The 26,220-nt window shown below is 42.0% G+C and overlaps 2 protein-coding genes and 1 non-coding gene across 3 annotated transcripts in view; all 3 read left to right on the forward strand.

The window, feature by feature from the left end:
• VPS4B (vacuolar protein sorting 4 homolog B) overlaps window positions 1–2,266 on the forward strand; it is a 31,554-nt gene extending 29,288 nt beyond the window's left edge. The window contains exon 11 of the mRNA XM_004268070.4: window positions 792–2,266. Within this exon, the coding sequence (XP_004268118.1) occupies window positions 792–893 (102 nt within the window). The 3' untranslated portion in view covers window positions 894–2,266. The remainder of the gene's footprint in view (window positions 1–791) is intronic.
• Window positions 2,267–5,656: 3,390 nt separating this feature from the next.
• Window positions 5,657–5,792, forward strand: LOC117200795 (small nucleolar RNA SNORA70). The gene has a single exon (XR_004482488.1). It is a non-coding gene; the product is annotated as a small nucleolar RNA SNORA70 (small nucleolar RNA).
• A 16,621-nt stretch (window positions 5,793–22,413) lies between these two features.
• Window positions 22,414–26,220, forward strand: part of KDSR (3-ketodihydrosphingosine reductase) — a 39,048-nt gene continuing 35,241 nt past the window's right edge. Inside the window, exon 1 of the mRNA XM_004268068.4 lies at window positions 22,414–22,638. Within this exon, the coding sequence (XP_004268116.1) occupies window positions 22,531–22,638 (108 nt within the window). The 5' untranslated portion in view covers window positions 22,414–22,530. The remainder of the gene's footprint in view (window positions 22,639–26,220) is intronic.

A 26,220-nucleotide genomic window follows, 5' to 3' on the forward strand; every position in this document is an offset into this window, starting at 1 on the left:
ATGTCAAAATTAACAGTAACTTTCAAAGGGGAAACTTTCACATGATGTGTAGACCTAGATATATAGACAAATATGTACATATATGTATATAAGTTTGTATGCATATATAGAGAGAAATATATCTGTAAACATAGATATATTTATGTATTAATCAACCACAATGCTTATCTGAGAAATTATTCAGAAATCCTTTTTTGTTGCAATCCTTGGTTTATTTTTTAAAGTTTTGGTTCTTTTGACTGTTTTCCATACTGTTTTACAGGAGACATGGCCTAGAAGTTAATTTCTTAATGAATCCTTGATATTTGTATATTTTCTTACCATTTTGATTGTAATTTTAACTAACAGTTAAAATTTTTGATTAGTTGATTTTGATTAAATGGTGGTATTCTGTTTCACATAAGTATAAGTGAATGACTGTATTCCTTTTGAGTTGCACTTGGACAACTGCTCTCTTGTTTAAGAATAAACAGATACGGCCAGAAAAGCATCGGGGACTTAATTCTGGAGGCCTTGATCATCAGGCTAAGAGGACTGTACTTCCTCAGGGTGCTGAGGAACCTTTGAAAGTTGTGATCGTGACAAGGCAAGCAACTGAAAGTTTATAAGCAAAGGAATAACTTGGTCAAAGATGTCCTTCAGGAAAACAAGAGAGTTTATTGTCAGTAGTTTATGGCACGATGCAGATTTTCAGATTTAACCTTAGGCAAAAGTTAGGAATGTTGATAATGAAATGTTTTTTATTCCGTTAAATCTATTACTAATACTCCCCCACTTCTTTTTCCTGACAGTCGGATATGTTACGGTCACTATCTAGCACAAAGCCCACAGTCAATGAGCACGACTTGTTGAAATTAAAGAAGTTTACAGAAGATTTTGGCCAAGAAGGCTAGACCAAAGACAACAAGGAAGACGTTTACCACGTGTGTTCTATCTTTCATAGGTATTTTTGCCTTTCTAGGATGGCAGTCAGATTATTTCCGGTAAAACTCTTTTACTGCAGGAAAATAGAGATCTCACTTCAGCATTCATTTAAGTTTTATATGTACTTTTGCTCCATTACCAATTAAATCCTCCTGTTAACAAAAATTATAAAATAATGGGTTATAAGCAAATGAGTGACATAAATAGCAAAAACATAGAAATTACCTAGTAAAAAGAAGATTAAAATTGATTGAGATACAAATATTTTAAATTGTTATAAATAGTGGTCTTTGCAAAGAGCATTCATTTTTTTTTTTTAACTAAAATGAAGTGGGGCTTATTTCATATTTTGAAAAAAAACTTAAGCATCATTCTTGTCAATGTAAAATTTATTTACTTTATTACAAAAATTAAAAATGATTTACTCTCAGGGATGGGCAGTAAAACAGCAAAGAGCACTGATTGGGTTTGAAAGGTTTTGAATTGTGTTCTAGCCAAGGCTTTTACTGGTTTTTTGATAGGTTGACTTTTTTCTCCATGTAGATTTAAATAATTTCTGTAAAAGCAGCAAGCTTTTTTATATTTAACTAAGTAATACCTTTTACTGTGCAATCTCAAGAGAAAGACTCTCTAAATTAGGCATTGTCTCTACCTTGAAGAAGAAAATTGTCTATTTCAGTGTCTTTTTGTAGCAAGATTGACCAAAACAGGGGGTTAATAAATGTGTACCTTTTAAATAATTCTGCCATGGAATACTGTAATGGGAACCTTTGCTAAAAGGAACAGCCTCCCTTTGGATTATGGGAAGTTTCTTGTGTGTGATGGGGGCGGTGTGTGTGTACATATATATAAATTTTTTTTAATATAGGTTAGCTAGAGTCTTGTCTTTTACCTTTTAAGTTCAGGGAACAGCTCGTCCTGGCCACACGTATGTTATCAGTGTAATGTTTCATGAAGCTTTAGAAATGAGCTGATGTCTCCTTAAATAATAAAATACAAACATGATATTGTATTATTTTAATATCTTCAAATAAATAATCTGAGGGTGTGTGTTACATACTTGAGCACCAACACTAAGTTGTGCCTTGTACATTTGCATTGGCTCTACATGCAAAGGGTTATTAAGTCAGCTAGAATGAGGTAGATTCCTTAATTTACTGTAAAGTTCTGCCTTGAAAATGCTATAGGATAACTTGCATTTTAAAGTATATTTGCACATTTTACATATTGTGCTATATGGTTGCCTTTGGGTTTTCTGTACAGGTTGTTTTCGTTGATATTAAATGGAAGTCGTAGGCCTGAAATATGCTGTTCTTACGTGAAGTAAATTGATACAACCTACTATTGGCTATATTCTGTGTGTGCTTCTTTATTTTGGGATCTTCCGTATAGGAGAAAATATTATCTAAATTGATTAGATACAAAGAAATCATTAAAAATTATTAATTAAGGATGTATGCATGAAAATTCTATTTTTCAGTAACTACTGTGTGAGAGTTGGGCATTAACTTGGCACACCAACACCGAGTTCTTTGCGGACGTCTTACGAGACATTTTACTTTATCCACCTCAGAATCATACAGTATTGCTATTAATCATATCATTAGGATAATTAACATAACTATATTAGTATAACTAATAGCTGAAATCCAGATGTTTTTGTGAATCCAAAATTTGTTTTGAGGAAGTATTTTACTTAAATTGGCCAAGTAGCGTGTAAGTCCAGTGTTGATGATGAGTGGGTACTTTATCACTCAGTTCTTACACGTGCTCTGAGAACCGTGCCTCAGTGTCCATGTCACTTCTAGCCATAGCTCCATTTTCCACATTTCTGCTTTTAAAACTGTTTCTAGAATCTAATAATTTTAGACTTATTTTAGAATGGTAGAGCATAGGTCATTTCCATGTGTTCTTTATGGGCAGATAAATACTCAAGAGGAAACAATGTTTGGGCTCTGTCTGGACCTTGGCCATTCTGATTTTGGGTAGATGTTTTCTGAGCCACCAAGTAAACCCTACTTGAGCAACTCTATGAGCTAGCTATTCCCTGGATGTTTAGGAACACTTTTTGATCTCAGTCTGAAAACTCTATAGAGACCTTAATTATAAAAGTATTTCAGTAGAAAATTGGGTTTTGAGCTTACTGTCATCAACATGCAGAAAGCCAGAATGAGAGTATTTGATTACTAATGTGAAGTATCATTTAGCCACTTGCAGCTGCACAGGTGGGAAATGGAGGCACACCTCCCCAGCAGAGTGCTGGGAATGTCGCCCAGCTTTGTGAGCTCCCACAGGTACCGGGTGCTCTCCTGCCTCCTTTCTTCTTTCCTCTGCTAGTCCAAATCCCGTGATTTCCATTAAGACCTAGCTCATGACCCATCTAATCTCTTCCAGGAAGAATTCCTAGACTACCCCATCCAACCTTTGGATTTCTTTAGCACCGAGTTGTGACTATCTTAAGATGTTTCTCCAAGTGTCAAGCACACTCTGTTAATTTTGTTTAGATCATTTAGATTGTAAGCTCTTCAAAGAGTTATGTTTTTTCCTTTGCATTAACATAGTTCTAGACACTGTTTATTAGGTACTTAATCAAGACTTGAAAAAATTAAGGGAGTTATATCCATATTTTATCTACTTCCTAGATTGTCTGTGAGACTTTTAATAAAATAGGTAATTTGAAGTTGCTTTGTTCCTGCTGGTCTAGTGAAGTTGTACATTTTCGTCCCTGGGAACTGAAATCAGAGGTGTGCCAGAGCTGGCTCATACTGGCTCACAAGAACCATTTTTACACATTGCTGCCCACCTCTGCAGTCACCTCATTGGTAGCTTGAAACCTGCCATGGTGGAAGTGATTTACACCACAGAAACCAGCAAGTTTCCGTTTACATGCTGCAATGCAAAGCGAGGACTGTAGCTTAGAATTGAAAAATTAATATTTACCACATTTACAGGACTAAAGGGAAAAAGTTATCTTCATAGAGTCATAAAAAGCATTTAATAAAATCCAGCACCCGTTTGTGATTTTTTTTTTTAACTCAAACTAGGAATTGAAGAGAGCTTCTGAATTTAATAAAGAGCATCCACTAAAGAAACAAAAAAATTCTAACAAACATCATACTTAATTGTGAATTATTGAAAACTTTAACTCCCCGGAGATCAGGAAGAAGACAAAGGTGCCTGCTGTCACCACTCCTTTTCAGTTTTGTGCAGGAGATTCTAGCCAGTGTTAAAAAGGAAGAAACAAAATTGTTATTCTCAGGTGACATGATTGTATATGTAGAAAATCCAAATTAATAAACTTAGAAAAAGAATCTGAATTTAAGAAGATTGCAGGATACAGGCTAATACATAAAAATAATTGTATTTTTATATTCTAGCAACAATTAGAAATTGAAATTAAAACAGTACTGATTAAAAAAAAAACAATCCTGATTGCAGTAACATCAGAAAGCATCAGATACCTTCAAATAAATCTGAAAGATGTGTAAGACCTCAGCATAGAAAATTATGAAACATTACCACAAGAAACTAAAGAAGACCTGAATAAATGGAGTGGTGGGACCCATTCATGAGTTGGAAGACTCTTAAGAAAAATATCATTTCTGGGACTTCCCTGGTAGTCCAGTGGTTAAGACTCCGTGTTTCCACTGCCAGGGGTCTGGGTTCAGTCCCTGGTTGGGGAACTAAGGTCCCACAGGCCATAAATAAATAAGTAATTTTTAAAATATATATATATCATTTCTAACCAAATTGATTCTAGATTTAATGCAATCCCAAACCCACATCTGGGTGATACAGATATATGTATGTATATATGTATGTCTCTGGAAACAAAAATAGGTGCTTAATAAACAGATTATTGATGATTGAAAAGAAATCTTTTATAGTGTGAATTCGTTTTTTATAACAGTATATTTCTCCCAGCTGTATCTTTCTGTACATTCATCATAACCATTCATCCAGATATCTGTACATATACATAGAAAGATATCTGGAATTACTTTCACCTTACGTTCATTGTGTTATTTATGGGTAGTGAGATTTGGCTTGATTTTTTTCCTTTCTTCACCTCTTTCAGGTCCTTTAAGTTTATTTTCAGATTCCACTGAGACCTTCCCTGGTCATCCTACTTAAAGTGGCAGTTCGTCGTGACCCTCCTTGTACCCCAATCCCTGCTTTATTTTCCTCTGTAGCACTTATCATCGTCCAACATACTATATAATTTACTACTTTTCTTATTTGTAATTTTTCCTCCTAACATGTATATTCCATGAAAGCTGGGATTTTCTTGTCTATTTTATTGTCTCCTATACCTTCAGTGTCTGGAACAGTATTGGTGCCTGATGGGTGCTCAATAAATATTTATTGAGTGAATGAGTCTTTGTATTTTTTCTAAGTCTGAATACTTTACAATGAGCATGTATAGTTTTTGCCTCTCTCCCTGTTAACCCTGCAATTTTTATTTCTTTTAAAAGAGAAGAAAATTAGGAATGAAGACAAATACATCAAGAAATTAACAGTGGCTAAATCTGCGTGATAGAAATATGGATACTTATTTTTTTCTTTGTTTTTATCTTTAAACACTTTAATTTCCAAAAATGAAAGTAAAAGTTTTTAAGTAAGAATTGCAGTCATCTTGACAGCTGATCACAGGCATTTGTCTCCTCTGGAACTCTATGAAATAACAGAAGAGGCTTTAAGAAGAGAAAGAGAGAAGAAAGAAGGACAGCGTTTGCAGCCAATTCGGCCGACTGTGCTCTTTTCCCCATGGGCGCCCAGCGTGCAGTAGCTGCAAACAGCCGCCTCGGTAGTGTGTGCAGCCTGTTTGCTGCCTGTACAGGTTACCCTAAGGTACCTTGAAGACAGCCCTTTCCAGTGGACATTCATGACTGGTATGCTGTCCCCAACCTAGGCTCCAGACAGGTATGCACGGGGCCTTTGGAAAGCCCGAGGGCACAGGGGCCAGGGTCCACATTGGCCAAGTCATAATGTGCGTCCGCACCAAGCTGCAGAACGAGGAGCGTGTGATTGAGGCCCTCCAAGGGGCCAAGTTCAAGTTCCCTGGCCACCAGAAGATCCACATCTCCAAGAAGCGGGGATGTACTAAGGTTCATGTGGATGAATTTGAAAACATGGTGGCCGAAAAGCAGCTCATGAGCCCGGAAGACTGTGGGGTCAAACACAGCCCTAGTTGTGGCCCTGGACACATGGCGGGCCCTGCGCTCCTGAGCGCCTTGGCGCCGTGCCCTCCTTACTCCTGTCCGCCGGTAAATCCTATTTCCCTGTCAAAAAGAAGAACAAAAGATATTCATCAAACAAATGTTCTTTGGAGGAATGTTCATCTAAATCACCTCCCTGGTTTTGGGACTGGCCCTGGCTTCCTGCTATAGGAACCAAAGTGGGGAGATGCTACTTTTCTTCATTAGGTGGCAGATGTCATGTGGGCCCTTGACTAGCCTTGGTTTATCAGGTGCTGCCACCCAGGTCCTTCAATCTTGAGCACCACAAAGATGACAGGACGTTAAAAACAGGATCGCAGCAGCATCAATAGCATCTGACTGGATGGTGAAATGGCTGATTACGTTATTGTCTGTGGTCTCATGGAATGAAGTGTCCAGTGAGGACAAGACATCGGGGAACTACTTTGCAGCTGCTGTACAACAAAATGAAGGCATGAGAACTTCAAGGACTGCTAATTGGAAACCCAGGGATTCTCCATGACTGCTAAAAGAAACATTTGTTGTATTCAGAGTACTAAAGTAATCAAAAGCAAAACTCAGTATTTGATCCTGCAGGTTGGCAGATTATATCAGTGGAATTCACAGGTTCACCAAGATTATTTTACGTGAACGTAAGGAAATTTAGTAGAGTAGGATCCATACTATCGAAATATGTATATTTGTGAGAACTTGGAGGATTCTGAGTGTCAGGCAGTATCGCAAGAACTATGTGTGGGAATGGATTATGTCGGTGATTAGCCAAGAAAAGCGTCTGATTTCAGATATGATTGAATCTATCAGTATGGGTTCAGTCAACACAGATTCTGAATTTAGAATTTTCGACTGAGCAGCCAAGAGTGATTTTAATTGTTTGCTTCACTGGTTGAAGGAACTGAACTTGACAGTCGACCACTCTGAACCCCAGTTAAGGTGATGTGGAAGAACCTAATATCTAGGAGGAGAGACGCTGGAGTGGATTTATCACATGAGAATCACGCACAAAGCCGCAAGTTCCTGGAGAAGACAGAGCCCAGCCCCTTGACCAAGGCACTCATAGATGAAAGGAAGGCATTTCAGAGTGTTTTTCTGGGTCCTTGATTTCATTGGAGCTGGAAACGGTCTTTTGGTTGCAGAAGCCAAGTAGTGGCAATTAGCCAGCACAAGCCAGGTGGACTTGGTCACCACATTAGGCTGCAGGGCTGGCGTGATAACCGGGGTGCTCTTTCCTGCAGAGATCTTGACCAGTGATTCAAGGGTGGCAGGGTCCTTAGGGTCTTTACTAAGGGCTGCTGTGTTGGTATAACCAAAAAGCTGGTAAGCAGAGGTCTTCCCATCATGATGGAGCACCCCACTCAATTTCCAGACCACAATCCGGTCATAGACTCTACACCACTGAAAGAAGTGGAGACTGTATTGTTGAGGAAGGATCCTACAGGAACATCTCAGGTGCACTGGGAGCTTCCCTTCAGCTTTCCCAAAGGGTCTGATGCTGCTTAAGGCTACCGTGAAATAAAGAAAGGGAATACTCACAGGATTATTGGACACTGGCTCTGAACTAATATTCTTTGTTTTTTGTGGTTTTTTTTTTTTTTTTGATGTGCCCCACAGCATGTGGGATCTTAGTTCCCCGACCAGGGATCGAACCCACGCCCCCTGCACTGGAAGCACGGAGTCTTAACCACTGGACCGCCAGGGAAGTTCCTGAGCTAATATTCTTTACCAGAGAATCAGAAAGTCATTGTGGTCCACTATTCAAGAGAGCATCTATGGGAGGCAAGTGATAAGTGGGGTGGAGTTTTGACTGGAGTCTGCGCCACAGCAGGCCCAGTGGAACTCCGCACAAGTATCCTCAGCAGTGGTCAGAGTCACCACAGCAGTTCCCTGGCCCCAGGAGTGAAGGTTAATGGGAAAAGAAGGGCCCCTGGAACTCCCCCCTCCTGAAAAAGCAGTAAAGCAGTATTTACAAACCTAGGAGAAATCACACCAATTCGTGCCACTATTCAGAACATGGAAGATGCTGTGTGGTGTTATCTACTAGGGACCCCTTTAACTCCTCAGGATGGCAGTGCAGAAAAGTGAGTTTTAGAGAGTATCAGGGCCTACATATTTATGTTCTTCGGTTTGCCTAATATTTCATTAAGATACATCTGAGATCGTTGAGTATTGAAAGAGGTGTGTTAAAAAGGATATAGACAGGAATTCCCTGGTGATCCACTGGTTAGGACTCCACACTTTCACTGCTGAGGGCCCGGGTTCAATCCGTGGTGGGGAGCTAAGATCCCACAAGCTGCACGGGGCGGCCAAGAAAATAATAATAAAATAAAATAAAATATTTTTAAAAAATAAAAAGTTAAATCCTTTTTTTTAACATCTTTATTGGAGTATAATTGCTTTACAATGGTGTATTACTTTCTGCTTTATAATAAAGTGAATCAGCTATACATATATCCCCATATCTTAAATCCTTTTTAAAAAAAGGATGCAGACATTATATAAGCTTAATCTTTAAAAATGGGTAGTAATGCAAGGTTTCAAAAATTGATGAAGAAATAGTGGTTTTAAAATATTAAAAGTTTCAAATGTAACCAATAGAAGAATTCTAAATGGTGATATTTACTATCAAAAATTGGGAGGGAGAAGAGAAGGGTTAATGTAAGTGAGCTAAGGGCTCATCTATCCAATAGGAAACAGAATCATGTCTAAGGTCAATAAATCAAGATAACCAAGACAAAAACAGTTGCAGGATAAAAAAATTATAAACTATTATCTAAACTATGCAAGATATATGCATGAAGAAAAAACTGAAAGTAGAAGTACGGCAGAAATCTAGTTTCACTGAGAACTGTGTGTGTATTTGAGTCTGAGCCTCCAATGTTCCTGCCCTCAAGAAACTTACAGTCCAGGGAATTCCTTGGCAGTCCAGTGGTTAGGACTCCCCGCTTCTACTTCAGGGGGCCTGGGTTTGATCCCGGGTCGGGGAACTAAGATCCCACATGCCACATGGCGCAGCCAGAAAAGAAAAAAAATGAAACTTCCAGTCCAGTTAGGATAGACAGATGAATACACTGCAACACTTGGAGTTCAGTGACAGAGCGATACGTAGGGTGCCATGTGACTATGGAGGAGAGACAGCTAAAGAAGACCAGAGGAAAAGAATTGGAGAGAACGTGATTTATCATCCTTGGAGGTAAATATTACATCAACTTTTTATTCTGAAACTAATAACTAATGGGAAAGAGTAAGCATTTACCCTCATTTTTAGAAGGCACAGTACAGTTAGTTTATACCTAGTCAATGAGGGAAAGCTGGCGTTCTCCCCTCTCCCCCTGCTCACTCTCTCTCTCTCTCTCTCTCAATAAAACAAGCCAGCTAATGAATGTAGAGAGAATAACAGATTTTAAACTAGCCTCTGGCAACCCCAATGACATAGTCGATCCAGGCAAGGATCATCGATGATGCTAAAACTATTGAATGAAAATATTTACATGAGATCTGTTTCCTATAAGACAAATCATTCAAAATCACAGTGCCTTAAAACACCATCTTATTTCTCATGACTGCAGTTTAGCAGAGCTCCCTGGAGAGGGCTTGCCTCTGCTGCACGTGGTGTTTGGTGGGGGCGGCTTGACCAGGGCGCAGGGATCCAGATGGCTCCACTCACATCTGATGCCTCCAGCTGGGCTGGCTGGGCCTCTCCCCTTCATGCGGTCCCTCATCGTTCAGAGTCCACCCTGAGTTCCTTTACTTGGTGGCTTAATCCCGAGAGGGCAGAAGGAGCTTCAAGGCCTCTTAAAGCCTAGGACCAGAAATAAAGAAATACCTCTTCTATCACATTATATTGGTCAAACCAAGTTACAAGGCCAATCCAGCTTCAAGGGATGAGAAATAGATTCTACCTCTTGTCGGGGGTAGAGGAATTGCAAATAGGAATGGGAGGGGTTGGTGGTGGCAATCTACCAACATTTCCAAGTGTCCCTCCCAGAGTACTTGCTCATTGCAGAGGGGAACATGATCTTTACCAGGAGATATACGGTTGTCACCCCCTTACCCAAGAAATCAAATTGAGCGTGGGCAACCTGACTGCACTGCCTGGTGGGATGCAATACCAAATACACTTAGGAAGTGTTCCTACCAAAAATATGTAATCTGAATCCAGTCAAACCACAGACCTAACTGCTGGTTACAGAAAATTCAGGGGAGAGGGAAATAAATAACATCATGAGGAACCAATCAGTCCAAAGAGAATGTGGAACATCTGCTAGACAACTGGCCTCGTCTCTCCAAAAAGTCAATTTCGTTAAACAAAAAATAAATACGATTAAAAGGTTGAAGGACTTTTCCTGGATTAAAAGAAACTGAAGACACATAACCCAATAACTTAATGCAATATGAGAACCTTCATTTGGATCCTGATTTGAGGAAAAAACAGCTGTAAAAAAACAGTTTGGATATAATTGAAGAAATATGAATACAAACTAGATATCAGATAATACGGACTTGCTATTGTCTTGGGTGTGATAATGGTATTGTGGTTATTGTGGGTGTTTCTGGGGCCCTTATTTCCAGGTGATACGTCCTGAATTATGGACATACAGGGATGAGAGACAAGAGTCCCATGATGTCTGCAACTTACTTTGAAATTGCACATACATTCACAGCCCCACAAAAAGCAAATGTGACTAAGTAAATAACTAGGACTGAAGGATTAAAGATCATTTCTGGAGGAGATGAAAGTTAAGAGCCAACTTTAAAAACACGTAGTGGTAGAATCCATCACAGACTGATCTTGATATTTCCCAAGCACTTAACACAGACCCACGAATTATCTATGAACAAGGTCATGGAACTGTGCTTATTGTATACAAGTGATCACCATTCTGGCTGAAATGACAAAGCATTTGAATGTAGGTATTCTTGATATGGGAATAGTTGTATCTTGGAAAGTTGCCAAAACTCTTAAGACTTATATCCTATTTTCCCAAAGACTTCTATAAAATTGTCAGTGGATTCTTAAAAGAATTATTTACGGCCTAAGACATCATACGTTGCAATTAAGTACACGAAAGCCTTTTAATGTTGCAACGTATGATGTCTTAGGCCGTAAATAATTCCTTTAAGAATCCACTGACAATTTTATAGAAGCCTTTAAACATTCCATATTAAAAAGTGATTACAAAGTATCAAAGGAACCCTAGGTTATGAAATAAAAACTTTAAAACTGAAAATGGAAGAAATTGGTAGCAGCCACATGAAAGTGGGAAGGGCGATGATAAAAATGGTTAACAACGGGTATATTGTGGGCACAGCCCTGGCCAATCAGTACGGCTGTCTGCTCTCAACAGCCGTTAATCTCCAAGACGATATGTCTAGAATCTAAATAAAAGTACACACACACACACACACACACAAACACACACACACACACACCCCTTTCCTCTAAGAGGCAGAACATTAGTTCTCACAGATTCCTTCTGCTATAGGTTTGGCTACAAAGTAGAGAAAACACGTTGACAAATTTTCCTGTTACTTTAGGGGATGTTGAAATTATGGGAACTCGCTAATGGCGAGTCTAAATTTCCGTTCACAAACTCCAGTAGACTAAAATATCATATTTCTACATTATCATTAAATCAAACCTAAATCTGCTGTGCTGTCAGGAAAATCACTGTTAGTCTCTATTAGACCTCTTCCTCCAAGGCTTGTACTAAATTCCAAAAGGCTTACACATTGCTCAGAACAGGAGATAAATCCCCAGTCCAACAGTGTTGCTGACATTTTTATTATTCAAGTCCACAGACGTCCCTCTGCTATCCCCTGCCGCACCAGTGACGCAGAAGAGAATCTTCGCTGAAGCTGAAAATCTTAGTGCCACGCCCTGTTTGAAGTTTGGCCACTGGGGGGAGCCTTTCACTCCAACCGTCAGATGTGAGGTGAAAAATCTGTCCCCGTTCCTGCCGGTAGCCTGCAAAATCTCATTTTTCTCCCGTTGCTCTCAAAGGTATGTCGCTTAATCTCTTTAGTGACATGAGAGATTAGGATTTGTTGGTAGGGGGAGCCAGAAGAAAGGAAAATATTGTACAGGAGATTATGTTTTTGCCTGTTTACAAAATACAAAGAAAGCCCGCTATCTTCGAACAACAAGGGAAGAGAAAATAGAAAAAAATTATCTTAATAACCCTGCCACATATTGTGAGGTCATCTCAAGAAGGCGTCTTGAGGAAAGTCTAGAGCTAAGAACAACTCTCTCTGAGTTGTAGAATTACTAATTAAACATTTTTTCTTTATTTTCTAAGTTTTATGAAGTGAGCATTTTTTTTATTGTGGTAAAATATACATAACATAAAATTTACCATTTTTTAGTATTTTTAGGTGTACAATTCAGTGGCATTAAGTACATTCACAGTGTTGCAGAACCATCAACACTGTTTCCAGAACTTTCCACCCAGACTCTCTGCCCATTAAATAATAACTCCCCATTCTCTCCTCCCTCCAGCCCCTAATAACCACTATTCTATTTTCTTTCTCTGTGAATTTGCCTATTCTAAGTATCTCGTATAAACGGAATCTACAACATTTGCCCTTTAGTATCTAGCTTATTAATGCAGCATGTATTAAAACAAAACCTTCAAATAGCTTTGGTAAACATTATCCCTTATGAGCTGCATTGTTGGTAACTCAACCTATAATACATTAGATAAGTTAACAAGAAAGAAGAAAGCTCATTTCTCACGATAAAAGTGCTACCTAGTGTGATTATAGGCATGTAATGTGAGTCACTGCTATTTCACTCAATTTTGTTATCAAAGCAAACTAATAGAAAGCTGCCAGCGTAATAGTGTTTCAGTTACGTTACTTCTGTCATCCGTTATAACTCCACAACTCAGTGGTTCAAAACAACGGCAACCATTTCTTTTGCTCATGAATCTGCCATACGGATAGGGCTCCATGCATTGTCACTGGGGGACAGAGGATGCACTTTGAAAATGGCTTATTCACATGGCTGTCAAGTTGGTGTCAGCTACTGGCTGGGAGTCAACTGGACTGTGGGCCGGAGGCCTCAGTTCTTGTTTACATGGACCTATCCACAGACTGCTTGAGTTTACTCAAGGACAATGGATCAAATACAAGGGCTACTGTCCCAAGAAAACCAGGGAGAAGCTACACGACCTTTTCAAAGCTATAATTATAAGGCCCGCAGTGTCACCTCTGCCACAGTCCATTGGTCAAGGCGGTCGCAAAGGCCCACCCAGGTTCCAGGGAAGGGGATATAGACCCCACCACTCAGTGGAATGAGCATCAAGGTCACATTATAAAAGAACATACGGATTGGAGATATCATGGCAGCCATCTTTGGAAAATATAGTTTGTTGCAAAAATAATTCTCTATATTAACCCCTTTTATGCACACTTTCTTTTTTAAAATAATTTTAATAGATTTATTTATTTTTATTTATTTATTTTTGGCCGCGTTGGGTCTTCGTTGCTGGTCTCAGGCTTTCTCTAGTTGTAGTGAGCAGGGGCTACTCTTCCATGCGGTGCATGTACTTATCATTGTTGCGGAGCATGGACTCTAGGCACACAGGCTTCAGTAGTTGTGGCTCACGGGCTCTAGAGCCCAGGCTCAGCAGTCGTGGCGCACGGGCTTTGTTGATCCGTGGCATGTGGGGTCTTCCTTGACCAGGGCTCGAACCCGTGTCCCCTGCATTGGCAGGCAGATTCTCAACCCAGGGAAGTCCCTATGCATACTTTCTATGAACAGCCTATACAGTTGTGTCATTCTTTTTCTCTATGTTTGTTCAGATAATATTTATTTAATGTATTTTTAAGTCTGTTGACTTTAATAGTAAATCGTTAAAGGTTATATTTTGCATGTCTTTGTTTTGGTTTGTTTTCATTTCATTTTTCTAACTGGTTTGCAACGGAAAGGAAATAAAAAAGGAACCTGGACATTCAACACAATTTGAGAAGCACTGCTCTCAACTAAGAGTGAAAAGGGCAGTACTGCCTGATGGTTGCCAGTCGGTCCTGCATAACGGGAATTCTCGGGACTCGGAAACAGCACTTGCTGTGGAAGGCAGCAGAGAACGTAATCCTCATCTGTAAAGAGTGGTAGTGTTATTTTCCCTCTGCCTCTTTAAATAACCTCTCATTAGGATAGTTTGTAGTATAGTTGTTTGCCTCTATAATTAGACCTTACTTAGCCCCATATCTGCTTCCTTTGATAGGATCTGTTAATCCTTCACCATAAGCAACGATAAAATTTATATACTTCTTCCTACCCAACTCACCTGATTTGAGTCAATAATATATTTCTTAATGTTTACATTTATAGTGGTAAATATTTATACTTCTATTACTTGATTTGTCTATTTTAACCAGTATATTTGGAATTCAGGCATAAATGAGGCAATTAGTAAAGTCACCCTACCTTCCACATGTTTCCTCCTTCCCCTCCCAAAACATGTTTCTTTTATTATTTCTACATTTTTAAGGTGTATAACATTTATATACCATCTTTACCCTAGACCCTACATTTGTTTTAGTCTTCGTTCTACAGTTAAACGTATTCATTTGCCAAATTCTCAAAAGACAGTCCTTTTACTATACTTTTCTCAGTCATCTTTTGACCAGTTGAAGTTCCTGCTATAAGCTGAATGTTTGTGTCTCCCAGACTCATGTGTTAAATCCTAAGGCCCAACATGATGGTGTTTGAAGGTGGGGTCTTTGAGAGGTGATTTTGGCCTCATGAACGGGATAAGGGCCCTCACTGAAGACACCCTAGAGAGCGCCCTTCCCCCTTCCTCCAGGTGAGGACACGGTGAAAAGACACATCTGTGAACCAGGAAGTGAGCTCTTATCAAGCACTCAATCTGCCAGTGCCTTGATCTTGGACTTGCCAACTTCTAGAAATGTGAGAACTAGATTTCTGTTTTTATAAGCCACCCAGTCTATGGTATTCTGTTATAGCTGCCCAAACAGACTAAGATAATAGCCTTCATACTTTTCTCAAGAAGCACTCATGGGAAAAATATTTCCTTAATGATTACATGTTCAACGGGTGAAATACAGATTAGCTGGATAGAAAACATTCCTTCCTTGAGGATCTTATAGATGTATCAGTGTTCTCTCATGTTCAGTGTCACTGTGGAGAAATCTGAAACTAGCCTGATTTCCTTTTTAAACAAATGACCTGATTTTTTTTTTTTCCTGATTGACCAAAGTCTTCATTCTTTTAAATCCAATGTTTCTTTTCTACAGTTCTACATTTAAGTTCATGATCCCTTCTGTATTAGGGCTCTCCAGAGAAACAGAACAGATAGAAGATATGTATATACATGTACATGTATATAAAATATAAGAAGTTGGCTCCCGTGCTTATGGAGGCTGGCAAATCCCAAGATCTGCAGGGTGAGTTGGCAAGCTGGAGACCTAAGAAGAGCCAGTGTTTCAGCTCAAGTCCAAAGGCAAGAAAAATAGCCAATGTTCCAGTTCAAAGGTCATCAGACAGGAATAATGATCTCTTCCTTGGGGGAGAGTCAGCCTTTCGGTTCTATCTAGGCCTTCAACGGATTGGATGAGACCCACCCCCATTGGGGAGGGCCATCTGCTTTACTCAGTTTACTGATTTAAATGTTTGTCTCATTAAATACACTCTCCCAGAAGTTCCCAGAATAACTTTTGACCAAATATCTGGGCACCTGGTGGTCCAATCAAGCCAGCACATAAAACTAACCATCACACCACCTGAGTTAATTTTTGCAGAAGGTGTAAAGTTGAGGTCGAGTTTCCTTTCTTTGTCGATGGATGTCCAATTTTCCCAGCACCATTCCTTTTTTTTTTTAAACATCTTTATTGGAGTATAATTGCTTTACATTGTTGTGTTAGTTGCTGCTGTATAACAAAGTGAATCGGCTATACATATACATATATCCCCATATCTCCTCCCTCTTGCGTCTCCCTCCCACCCTCCCTATCCCACCTCTCTAGGTGGTCACAAAACACCGAGCTGATCTCCCTGCCAGCACTATTTCTTGAAAAGGCTACCTTTCCTCCATCAAACTGCTTTTGCACCTTTGTCACAAACCAGTTGGGTGTATTAGTGTGGCTTCCATTGACCTCTGTATATCCCCCTCTGTCAATACCACACTGTCTTTATTACTGTAGCTAAATAATAAGTCTTGAAGTCAGGTAGACTGATTCCTCCCACTTTTTTTTTTTTTATGCTTTAGCTATTCTAGTTTCTTTGCCTTTTTATATAAATTTTAGAATAATCTTGTCTATAGCTACAAAAACAAATCTTGCTGGGATTTTGATAGGAAGTACATTGAGACAGTATATCAGTTTGGGGAGAACTGTCTTTTTCCAAATTTTTTTATGGTGATAAAATACACCTAACATGAAATTTACTACCAATCATTTTTAAGTGAACGGTTTGGTGGTATGAAGTATATTCATATTGTTGTGCAACCATCACCATCTTCATTTCCAGAATTCTTTTAATCTTGCACAACTGAAACTCTGTACCCATGAAACCGTGACTCTCCATGACCTCCTCCCCCAGCCCCTGGAAACCAGCATTCTACTGTCTCTCTTTTCTTTTCTTTTTTAAAAAATTTTAATCTCCCCTTTCCCCCACATCCAGACTCTGGTAACCACCATTTTGCTCTCTATTACTTTGAGTTTGGATTTTTTTTTCTTTTAAATTCCTTGTATACGTGAGACCATGTAATATTGGTCTTTCTGCGTCGCAAAGTTTCTGTGAAATGTTTTCATATATCACTTGGTGTAATGTCCTCCAGGTTCATTCATGTTATCACAACTGGCAGGATGTCCTTATTTTTTAAGACCGACTAATATTCCATTTTATACATTTACCGCATTTTCTTTATCCATTCACTCATTGATGGACATTTAGGTGGTTCTAAAACCTGTTGGTGAAGTCCCAACACGGACTACAGTTCTACAGTTCGGGTGAGAGGTGCTGGGGCTACAGAGGTTGACAGAATTAAGGTGAAAGGTTGGATGAAAATTGGAATGTTGGGGCAGACTCTCTGTGAAGTGGTTGTGTCTCCTTTACGTGAATGTACTCTGGGGATGGATTTTGTGTCTGTTTGGGGAAAGCTTCCCCTACCTCGCACTGTAAATCAGAAGGCAGGTGATTCTGCCCTTCAATATTGATTGACCAGGCTAAATGGGAACCAATAACATTGCCTGCGCCCACACAGGCTGTTAATTGTAAACAGTATGGGAAGGAATTCCCTGGCGGTCCAGTGTTTAGGACTCCGTGCTTCTACTGCCGGTGGCCCAGGTTCGATCCCTGATCTGGGAACTAAGATTCTACAAGCCTCGTGGGGCAACCCCCCTCAAAAAAAAAAAAAAAAAAAAACAACCAGTATGGGATACCTGGTTGACAAAACATGTTATAAGACCGGTGTCTAGTTGGTTTATTTGAATTTTGGAGGTGCATATATTTCCTCATCTGGAAATATTGCTAGATCTTCTCCATAAAACCATTTGAAAGAAATCCTGGAATCTTTCCTCAGACTGGGGCTTATGGCAAAAGGCTGTGAGCGCCACCTGTCAATGGCTGCTGAGCTTTTAGACCAGAGAATTGCCATTTAAGGGGCAATTACTAGCTTGCTATTGGACATTAATGGAAACTGCCCCAATGACTGAAGTACATAAAATAATCTTGAAACCTGAAATACACATGTTGTCTTGGGTGATGTTAAAGAAGCACTCTAATGGAGAAGACAGTGCCCAGAAGGGTTCCATTAGAAAATGGAACCGGTTTTGCAGGCACACGGCCCAGGGAAATGCAGAGAGGTGCACATGTGTTCACAAGCAGGTAGACTCTTTTGCCCTAGGACCAACTTTGGAACCACTTGAGGAATTGCTGAACCTGTAGTTACCTGGGCAGTGCCGTCTGAGTAGCTCTCTATTGACCAAAAAGGAGCTGTTTTGTTTATGGATGGCAGTTTCGAGGTGAGCAGACAGCATCGCGTTGGAAAGGCTACAACTCTGATTGGAAAAGATGAAAACATCAGCTTGGTGGGCTGAGTTACCTGCTGTGAGTCCCTAGATTTGGGTTTTCAAACCAACTCATAGGCAGCGGCTAACGTCTGGTCCATGTGGCTGGGTAGAAGGGCAACAGAAAACTGGCCCATTAAAGAGACGCCTATAGGGGGCACGGCCCTGGGGAAATCACTATGGGAGTTTAAGCGGTATGTTAAAGTAGAGCATGTCACTGTTCATTAGAAGAACCTCCTTCTAGGATCAGAAGGTGATTGGAACCAGCAAGTGGATAGCCTTGTGTGCCCACTTGAGGTGGCCACCTGAGTACCTGAAAAGAGTGGGTATGGGGGGGCTGCAGCTCAAAGATGGGCTGAATCTAGACATTGTCCTCGTGTACCCTCTGGGGCACAAAATGCCAAGAACTTTTTTTTTATCTGCCAACAAGAATGGCAGGGGCTGCAGATGGCTATGGGGCAGATTCCCCAGGGGGGAAGGCTCAACACAGAGCTGGTGTTTGGACTGATGCTGGTAGCCCTGGAAGGCTACAGATGGGTCTTGACAGGGATAGACATACTCTGGACTGGGCTTTGCATGCCCAGAGGTAGATGCAAATGCTCAAAATACTATGAAAGAACTGGACCAGAAGATATTGCATGAATTTGGACTTCCAAGTTACATTTCTTCAGATCAAAGAACACACTTTATACTAAACCTATAGTGTCCAATAAAATAAAATAAATTAAAAAAAATTTTTAATGGAAAAAAAAGTAAAAATAAGCCCATAATGTCCAACGATGGGCAAGGAGCTATCACATCAGATGGATGTACCAGGTTGTGTACCATCCACAGAGTAAAGGTCTAATAGAGAATTGGAACAGGCAATTGAAACGTTTGTAGTCTCAAATGGGGGCGGAGGGGCAGATTTACATGCCTTCATGAGTGTGTGCTGACACTTACCATGAGGAAAACCAAGAAAGGGTCCCCAGTAGGTAGATTTCTCCACTTTTCTGGGGGTTCCAGAGGCGAAGGGGTGGGGGAGAATGCTGCTATGCCTCTGCAGTTCTTTCCGTGGAAACAAGATGGTGGTACAAATACACTTTTCTCTTTTTTCTCCACATTGCGTCAACTTTCTTATTTTTGTGCCTGATGCAGTGGTCCCAAGCACCAAGGCTCCAACTGTGGGTGCTGGAATCAGGGATGATCCCCAAGCAAGAAATTGTAACTATACTTTTAAACCTTTACACCAGAATTCCTAAGAGGCTGATGAGTGAATTATGCCTTCACTCTACCTGACACAGCTGGGATTGATCATGAATGCAGCTGTATTGCCTAGTGGTTGGCAAAGCCCACTCGCTGTGTGCCTGTGTCACCCTGCCCTGTATGATGGGTAGGAGTGGACTGAGAGGAGGATTTTGCTGGACTAGTGTTCGTGCCAGCAGTCCGGAAGAGCAGAGTGCTAGGCTGAACATAATATCCTTTCCAATGGGGAAAAGTTTGAGTAAAAGTAAATCACAAATAGAAGAATTGGTAGGCAAGGGGAAAGGAATGAATAAACAGATTATGTGACAAGGAAAATCCAATGCTACATAAATGCCTTGAGCAAGAGATGATACAGTCTCTGAAGAGAGCTCAATTAGAAGATGTCTGGATGGGTGAAGATCACTCCTGTTTTGGGAAACGCATAGAGTCGGATGGAAACTTGCAAACCTGAGTGGCATTGCTTTGGGAGACATTTTGATGGAATGATATGCTAAGCTTGACCAGTTGTTGATGACTGAGTGAAACTCTAGCAAATGTGCTGCTATCTTTTGACTCTTATTTTTCAGGTTCTGTTTACTTACTCACACCTCGATATGATGTAACACTGGCATCGTCTTAGCAGCAAGATTGCAGTACTGATACTGATGGTCAAATCTGTTGGGAAATTGAATTAAGAACCTCCTACTCCACACTGCCTCCTTCAAATGTTAGGCATATATTTGTTTTGTTGTAGAATAGCTTTGGATGGATGGCCTTGCCCCAGGAGAAGGTCTGGCCTTTCCCGTTGGCTTCTTGGAGGTATTCTATCTCAGACCTGATAGAGGTGTCCTTGTTTAGATGAGGGCTGGCCAAACTGGATTTTAGGGTGGTCATGCCAGAAAGACCAGTCATGGGATTTAGGTGGAAGTCTCCTGTCATGCATTATCAGCTGACCTGGACTCTGCCTTTAGCCACATGGGCAATCAATCAATCATGCCTAATAATGAAGCCCCAGTATAAACTCTGAATGCCAGAGGAGCTGCCCTGGTTGACAACACTCCATGGATACTGCCACACTCCAGTGCTGGGAGGGTCACATCTGGAGCTCTCCAGACTTTGCCCTGTGCACTTCGTCCCTTGGCTGACATTCGTAAACCATAACCATGAGTAAAACAGATCTCAGTGAGCTCTCTGAGTCCTTCTAGCAAATTATCAAACCTGAGGGTGGCTTGGGAGACCCTCCTCCAAACTTGCAATTGATGTCAGAAGTCTTGGGGACTGTACCCTCAAATCTTGCAAGCTGGCTAATTCTGGGCAATAAGTTAAGAAAGAAGGAAAACTCAGATCAATTCCTTTGTTCCCGAGGGCCTTAGTATTTCTAAAAATAACTTCTAAAAGGAAAAGCAAGCAAACAAAAATACGTGCCTTATGCAAACCAAAACCATAATGAAATGTCACTTTACACCCAGTAGGGAGGCTATAATTAAAAAGATAAATGATAGCAACTGTTGGTAGGGATGTGGAGAAACTGGAACCCTTATATACGGTTGGTGGGGACCGTAAAATTGTGCAGCTGCTTTGTTAAAGTCTGGCAGTTCTGGTTAAACAGTTACTAGAAGATCCAGCAATTCCACTCCTAGGTATATACTCAAGAGAAATGAAAAACTTATACATGAATGTTTATGCTCACAGCAGCATTATTCATAGTAGCTAAAAAGTGGAAACAGGGCTTCCCTGGTGGCGCAGTGGTTGAGAGTCCGCCTGCCGATGCAGGGGACACGGGTTCGTGACCCGGTCCGGGAAGATCCCACATGCCGCGGAGCGGCTAGGCCCGTAAGCCATGGCCGCTGAGCCTGCGCGTCCGGAGCCTGTGCTCCGCAACTGGAGAGGCCACAACAGTGAGAGGCCCGCGCACCGCAAAAAAAAAAAAAAAAAAAGTGGAAACAACCTAGAGGTCCACCAATTGATGAGTGAATAAATGAAATGTGGTGTGTCCACAGAATGGAATATAATTTGGTCATAAAAAGCATGAAGTACTGATACATTGTACCACATGATGAACCTTGAAAACATTATGCTAAGTGCAAGAAACCAGACACAAAAGGCTACACATTCTATAATTCCATTTATATGAAATATGCAGGATAGGCAAATCTACAGAGACAGATTAGTGAGTGATTAGCTAGGGCCGGGCCAGGATGGGGAGGAACTGGGGAGTGACTGTGAACGGGTAAGGATTTGTGTGCGCCTTTGGGGGTGTAACTAAATGTTCCAAAATTGACAGTGGTGACAGTTGCACAACCCTGACTATACCAAAACCCATTACCTATGCACTTTAAACGGGCGAATTGTCTGGTGTGCAAATGAGATCTCAAAAAGCTTTTTATCTTTTTTAAACCCTGCCTTGGTAAAGGAGATGAACTCTGAGCTCAACGAAACTAAATGATCTGGGCGATTTTTAAAACTCCATGTTAAGGCTTTCCCGGTCCTCTGCAAAGCGAAAGTGGGCTGTTACCATTTTCTAAGTACGCCAAGAAAATACGAAATGGAGCCCGGGATTTCAGAGCTCGATCCCCTGCCTTCCATACACTAACGAGGTGACGAGATCCCGGAACCGGGGCTTAGAAGGCTCCGACCCGCCTCCTCCGGCCTCGGGCGGACGGCACCCGGAGCCACGGCGCGGAGCGGCCCAGCCCCGGGAGCGCGGCTCGGGAAGGCCCGGCACCCGCTCTCCGCGGTCCTAAGCAGCACCCTCGCCACCAGCCGCGAGCGTCACCCAGGGGCGCGCCGGGGGGCGCCACCCGGGCCCCGTCCGCTGCGCGCTCGAGGCAGCCCATCTCGCCGGCGGACGGTGCGGGACCCCGTCCCGACGCTGGGAGCTCGGGGACCCCAAAGGACCGTCCGCTCAATCGGGCGGTAGCCGCCGCGACGCTCTAGCCACTGGAAGCCCGACCCCCCGCGGTCGCGCCCTTCGCAGGCTCCGCCTCTTCCCCTCCGGCCGCCGCCCCGCCCCGCGCCGCGAACCCAAACACCGGGCTCGCACTGCGCGCGGCCGCGCGTGATCGCCGGCGCAGCCGAGCCCTGTGCGCCTGTGCCTGCGCCGCCCGCCCCAGGCCCCGGCCTCGGCCGAGCGATGCTGCTGCTGGCGGCCGCCTTCCTCGTGGCGTTCGTGCTGCTGCTCTACATGGTGTCTCCGCTCATCAGCCCCAAGCCCCTCGCCCTGCCCGGGGCGCATGTGGTGGTGAGTGGCCTCCTGTTGCTGCGCCGCCGCCTCCCGGCCCGCTCGGTCGCCCCGAACCCCGGCGCGCCGGTCCGCGACTCAGGCCGGGCCGCCGACGTTCCCTTCTCCAAATGGAGGGTCACTTGCCGCCCTCCGCCCCTGCACTGTCTGTTCGGAGGGCCTCGGGGACCCGCCCTTCGCTGCCTCTGGCTCCTCCTGGGGCCGGAGAGCGGGGCGGCGCGGGCAGCGCCAGCGAGCTGGGTTCCCGCACTGCAGGGGCTCGGGAGGCTCTCGTTAATCCCCGGGGCATCCCTGGGATCTGGATATTTTTGTCCTCGGGTTTCCCGATGAGTCAACTGAAGAACAGAGAGGCTGAGAAACTTTGCCAAGGACACCGCGGTCGGTGGCTACGCCGGGCAAGGCGCGCGGTCCCGGCGGGGTCGCAAGGAGGCGGGCAGCGGGGAACCGGGTCCCAGCCTCCAGGACCCGCCGAGGCAGCTGGGAACTGGAAGGTGGCCTGTGCGAGTGACAGTTGCCAAAGGAATACAGGAAGTGACTCACCTGGCGGGGGGACGGGATTGCTCTAAACCCGGTGGGCTGGCAGTCCTGGCTAGCGGTGTTGAGTCGCTTCTGTACAGTCTACACTGCCTGTCTCTTGTGAGCTCAGCCTGGGGTCGACTGACTGCTGTCCCAGTGCAATCCTCTGCCGTCGTCTTGGAGTCAGAGGGATGAGCAGAACGACCTGGCTAGTTAGTGCTTTAGGAATGAAGGGGATGTGGATGGATTTGGTTTGTTTCTTACCAGAAGCTCATGTCTTCAAGGATCCCTTTTCTGCAGGTGGGGCACCTTTCTTAAACAGAGGGAATGCCTTCTTACCTGCGCCCAGCACGTCACATTTTGCTGTGGCTTTCTGGTCCGTTTTCTTACTTGATTTTCTCACAACCCCGGGGACACTGAGGCGGGAGGTTATGAATAAGCAAAATTTGTTACTAAGCTGGCAGTGCAAATCCTCCTGGTGCCAGAGGTGACATACGGGTGTCTCCGCTAAAATCCGAGCCTCTTCACTGAACTGGGATGGGATGGAATGGTCATTGCTTTTAGTGTGCTTTAAATCGGGACAGAGTTTGTGAATGGGAACATATATTTTCTTTAATTTCTCTCATAAAACTATTAGTGTTTTTCCAAATCCTGCTATTTCTGATGTGGAAGATAGAGGAGGAGGTGAGTGTAAATTCATTACAGAGGGAGAGAAGAGCAAAATTTTACAGTCATGCTAAAGTCTGAAAGTGTCACATCTGCAAGAAGACTTCTGCCTCAAAAGCGTGGCTTTAAAAGTTGGAATTTTCAGAAGTGGTGTTTGCAGAGCATAACTTGTAAAAATGTAAAGTCAAAGCAGTAATGAAAAATTTCATTCAGTGTTTATAAGGGACTTACAGTTGATGTTGACTCTGGTCCTACCAGCCCCATCATGCTTCTGCAGGCTGTAGATAAGATAATAAACACATCTCCTGGGGTAGGTCCCGAAGAATTTCTTATTTTCACCATCCCGTTTTAATATGCCACTATAAATAATGTGAGGATGACATGAATAATACACATGATGTCACCATCTGTCTTCTTTTTTAATGTCATAAAAAGAGTGAAAGTGTAATTTTTTTTCTTGAGAGATTTGTTACGACTAGACCCAGTCGTGTTAGAAAAGGGGCCAATGTTTAGAATGTCTTGCTGATGGGGAAGCATGAGCAGGCTTAGGTCATAACTTGTTTTGTTTTTAGAGCAATTCTGATAAACTAGTGTTATCTCTCTAATTACAGTGGTAAACCTATTCAGCAAGTCTTACACAGTATATACTTATTTAAATCAGCTGTTTTTTTTTTTTTTTTTTTAAAAGCTGTTTAACTGACTTGGTGAGAACTAGAAAATCAAGTCCTCCCTTTTGGAGAGATGGGTGGGAGCAGTTGTCCTTGCAGCAAAGCACCCCTTCTCTTGCACTCAGTAAGAGGTATATGGTGCAAATAAAGAGATAGTAACATTTAAAACAATATTTGCAATGAACAGTAAGAGGGAGTGACAAAGAAAGGAATTAAACTGTTATCTTTAGGGTCTCACATCTCAATTTACCAGTGGCCGGGCAACTCAATACATATTTACCATTTTTCTCAGCCATTAGGAAAATCTCTTGTGTTTTCTTATACCAATCAAGAGTAACATAGTCTAGATGGACTTATGTATATTCTTAGATACCTTTTATGAATTAGCTGGCTTGGCCTAGAAGGTCAGTTTCCCATGAACCCTGACCCAAAAATTGAAGTCTTATTCTTGTTTTTATGGACAAATCTTATAAGGTTACCCCTGTCCTTGGCTGTGCAGTAATTTTACATAGCTTGCTTACCTATTACGGTCTAGAAAAAACGCCAGCAATAATCGGAATATCTACATGGCCCTTTAGAGCATATAAATTTTCTCAATAACCTCATCACTTCAGCTTCTATCAATTCACTGAATAACAAATAGTGAAATTTTACTTACAAGTTTTTTTTGTATTTTTTTTCAGGGAAATGGCATCGTACACCATTTTGCAAATTAATGTAGACAAGTATTTAGCAACTGCTTATGCAAAGTGCTGTGCTAGGAATGAGGGAGATAACTTGGACTTGGTGCTTGTTGTCGGGGAACTTAGAGTCTGGTAAGGGAGCTAAGGCAGGTACAGAAGTAACTGCATGAAGTAGAAAGTGACAGGCAAAGGACAGGACAGAGGGACAGAGTCCGGAAAAAATTCTTGGAGGAGGAGACATTGGAACTGGCCTCTGCGAGTTAGGTAGGATTTGGAAATGCAGCTGTGTGGGAGATGTTGAGTGGAGGGACCTCTAGGCAGCAGGAACAACATCATGAAACAGCTAAGGACATTTTTAGGGACCTTGCTAATTGCTATGGAATTGGAATATCTGGTGAAAATTCATAAGCCAAAACTACCCATGAAATATTTCAATAGCAAGGAGGTCCTCAGAGGCAACTGTTAGCTGGGGCAGCAGGTATATTTTTACAGTAACCGGTAGATAATTGGTTAATTTTCCCAAAGAAATCCCTTCATTAGTGAGAAGTTGAGGCTCAAGAGAAAGTAGGGGCGTCCCATGGACATAGGTACATTGTGTAGGAGGATGTCATGATGATTTTAAAATCATGAGATCGATTGGTCAGAGATATTCTTTACAGCATGATTTATATCTAACAGTAAAATATTCGAAATAATCTAAATGTCTAACAATAGGGAAATAGTTAAATATTTTTTGATACGGCTGTTTAATGCAATATTGTAAAGCCTTTTAGTTTTTTAACCTCAGACATTACAAAATAATGTTTTTTAGAGTAGGATGCAGAAGCGTGTAAGGACAGATGCCTCTCTGACACTTGCTTTCCCCCCTCACCTGACAACTCCAGGCCCCCCACTCCCCTGGCCCATGTTATAAGATGTGTATAGGGAAAATGACTAGAAAGGTAATGTTACATTTGTATTATTAAATAAAATATATATTGAGTCCTTCCTGTATGCCAGGCACTGTACTAAGCGCTGGGGATACAGTGGGGAGCCAAGATAGAGTTGGT

This window comes from Orcinus orca, chromosome 15 (assembly GCF_937001465.1).
Source record: "Orcinus orca chromosome 15, mOrcOrc1.1, whole genome shotgun sequence".
Lineage (NCBI taxonomy): Eukaryota > Metazoa > Chordata > Mammalia > Artiodactyla > Delphinidae > Orcinus > Orcinus orca.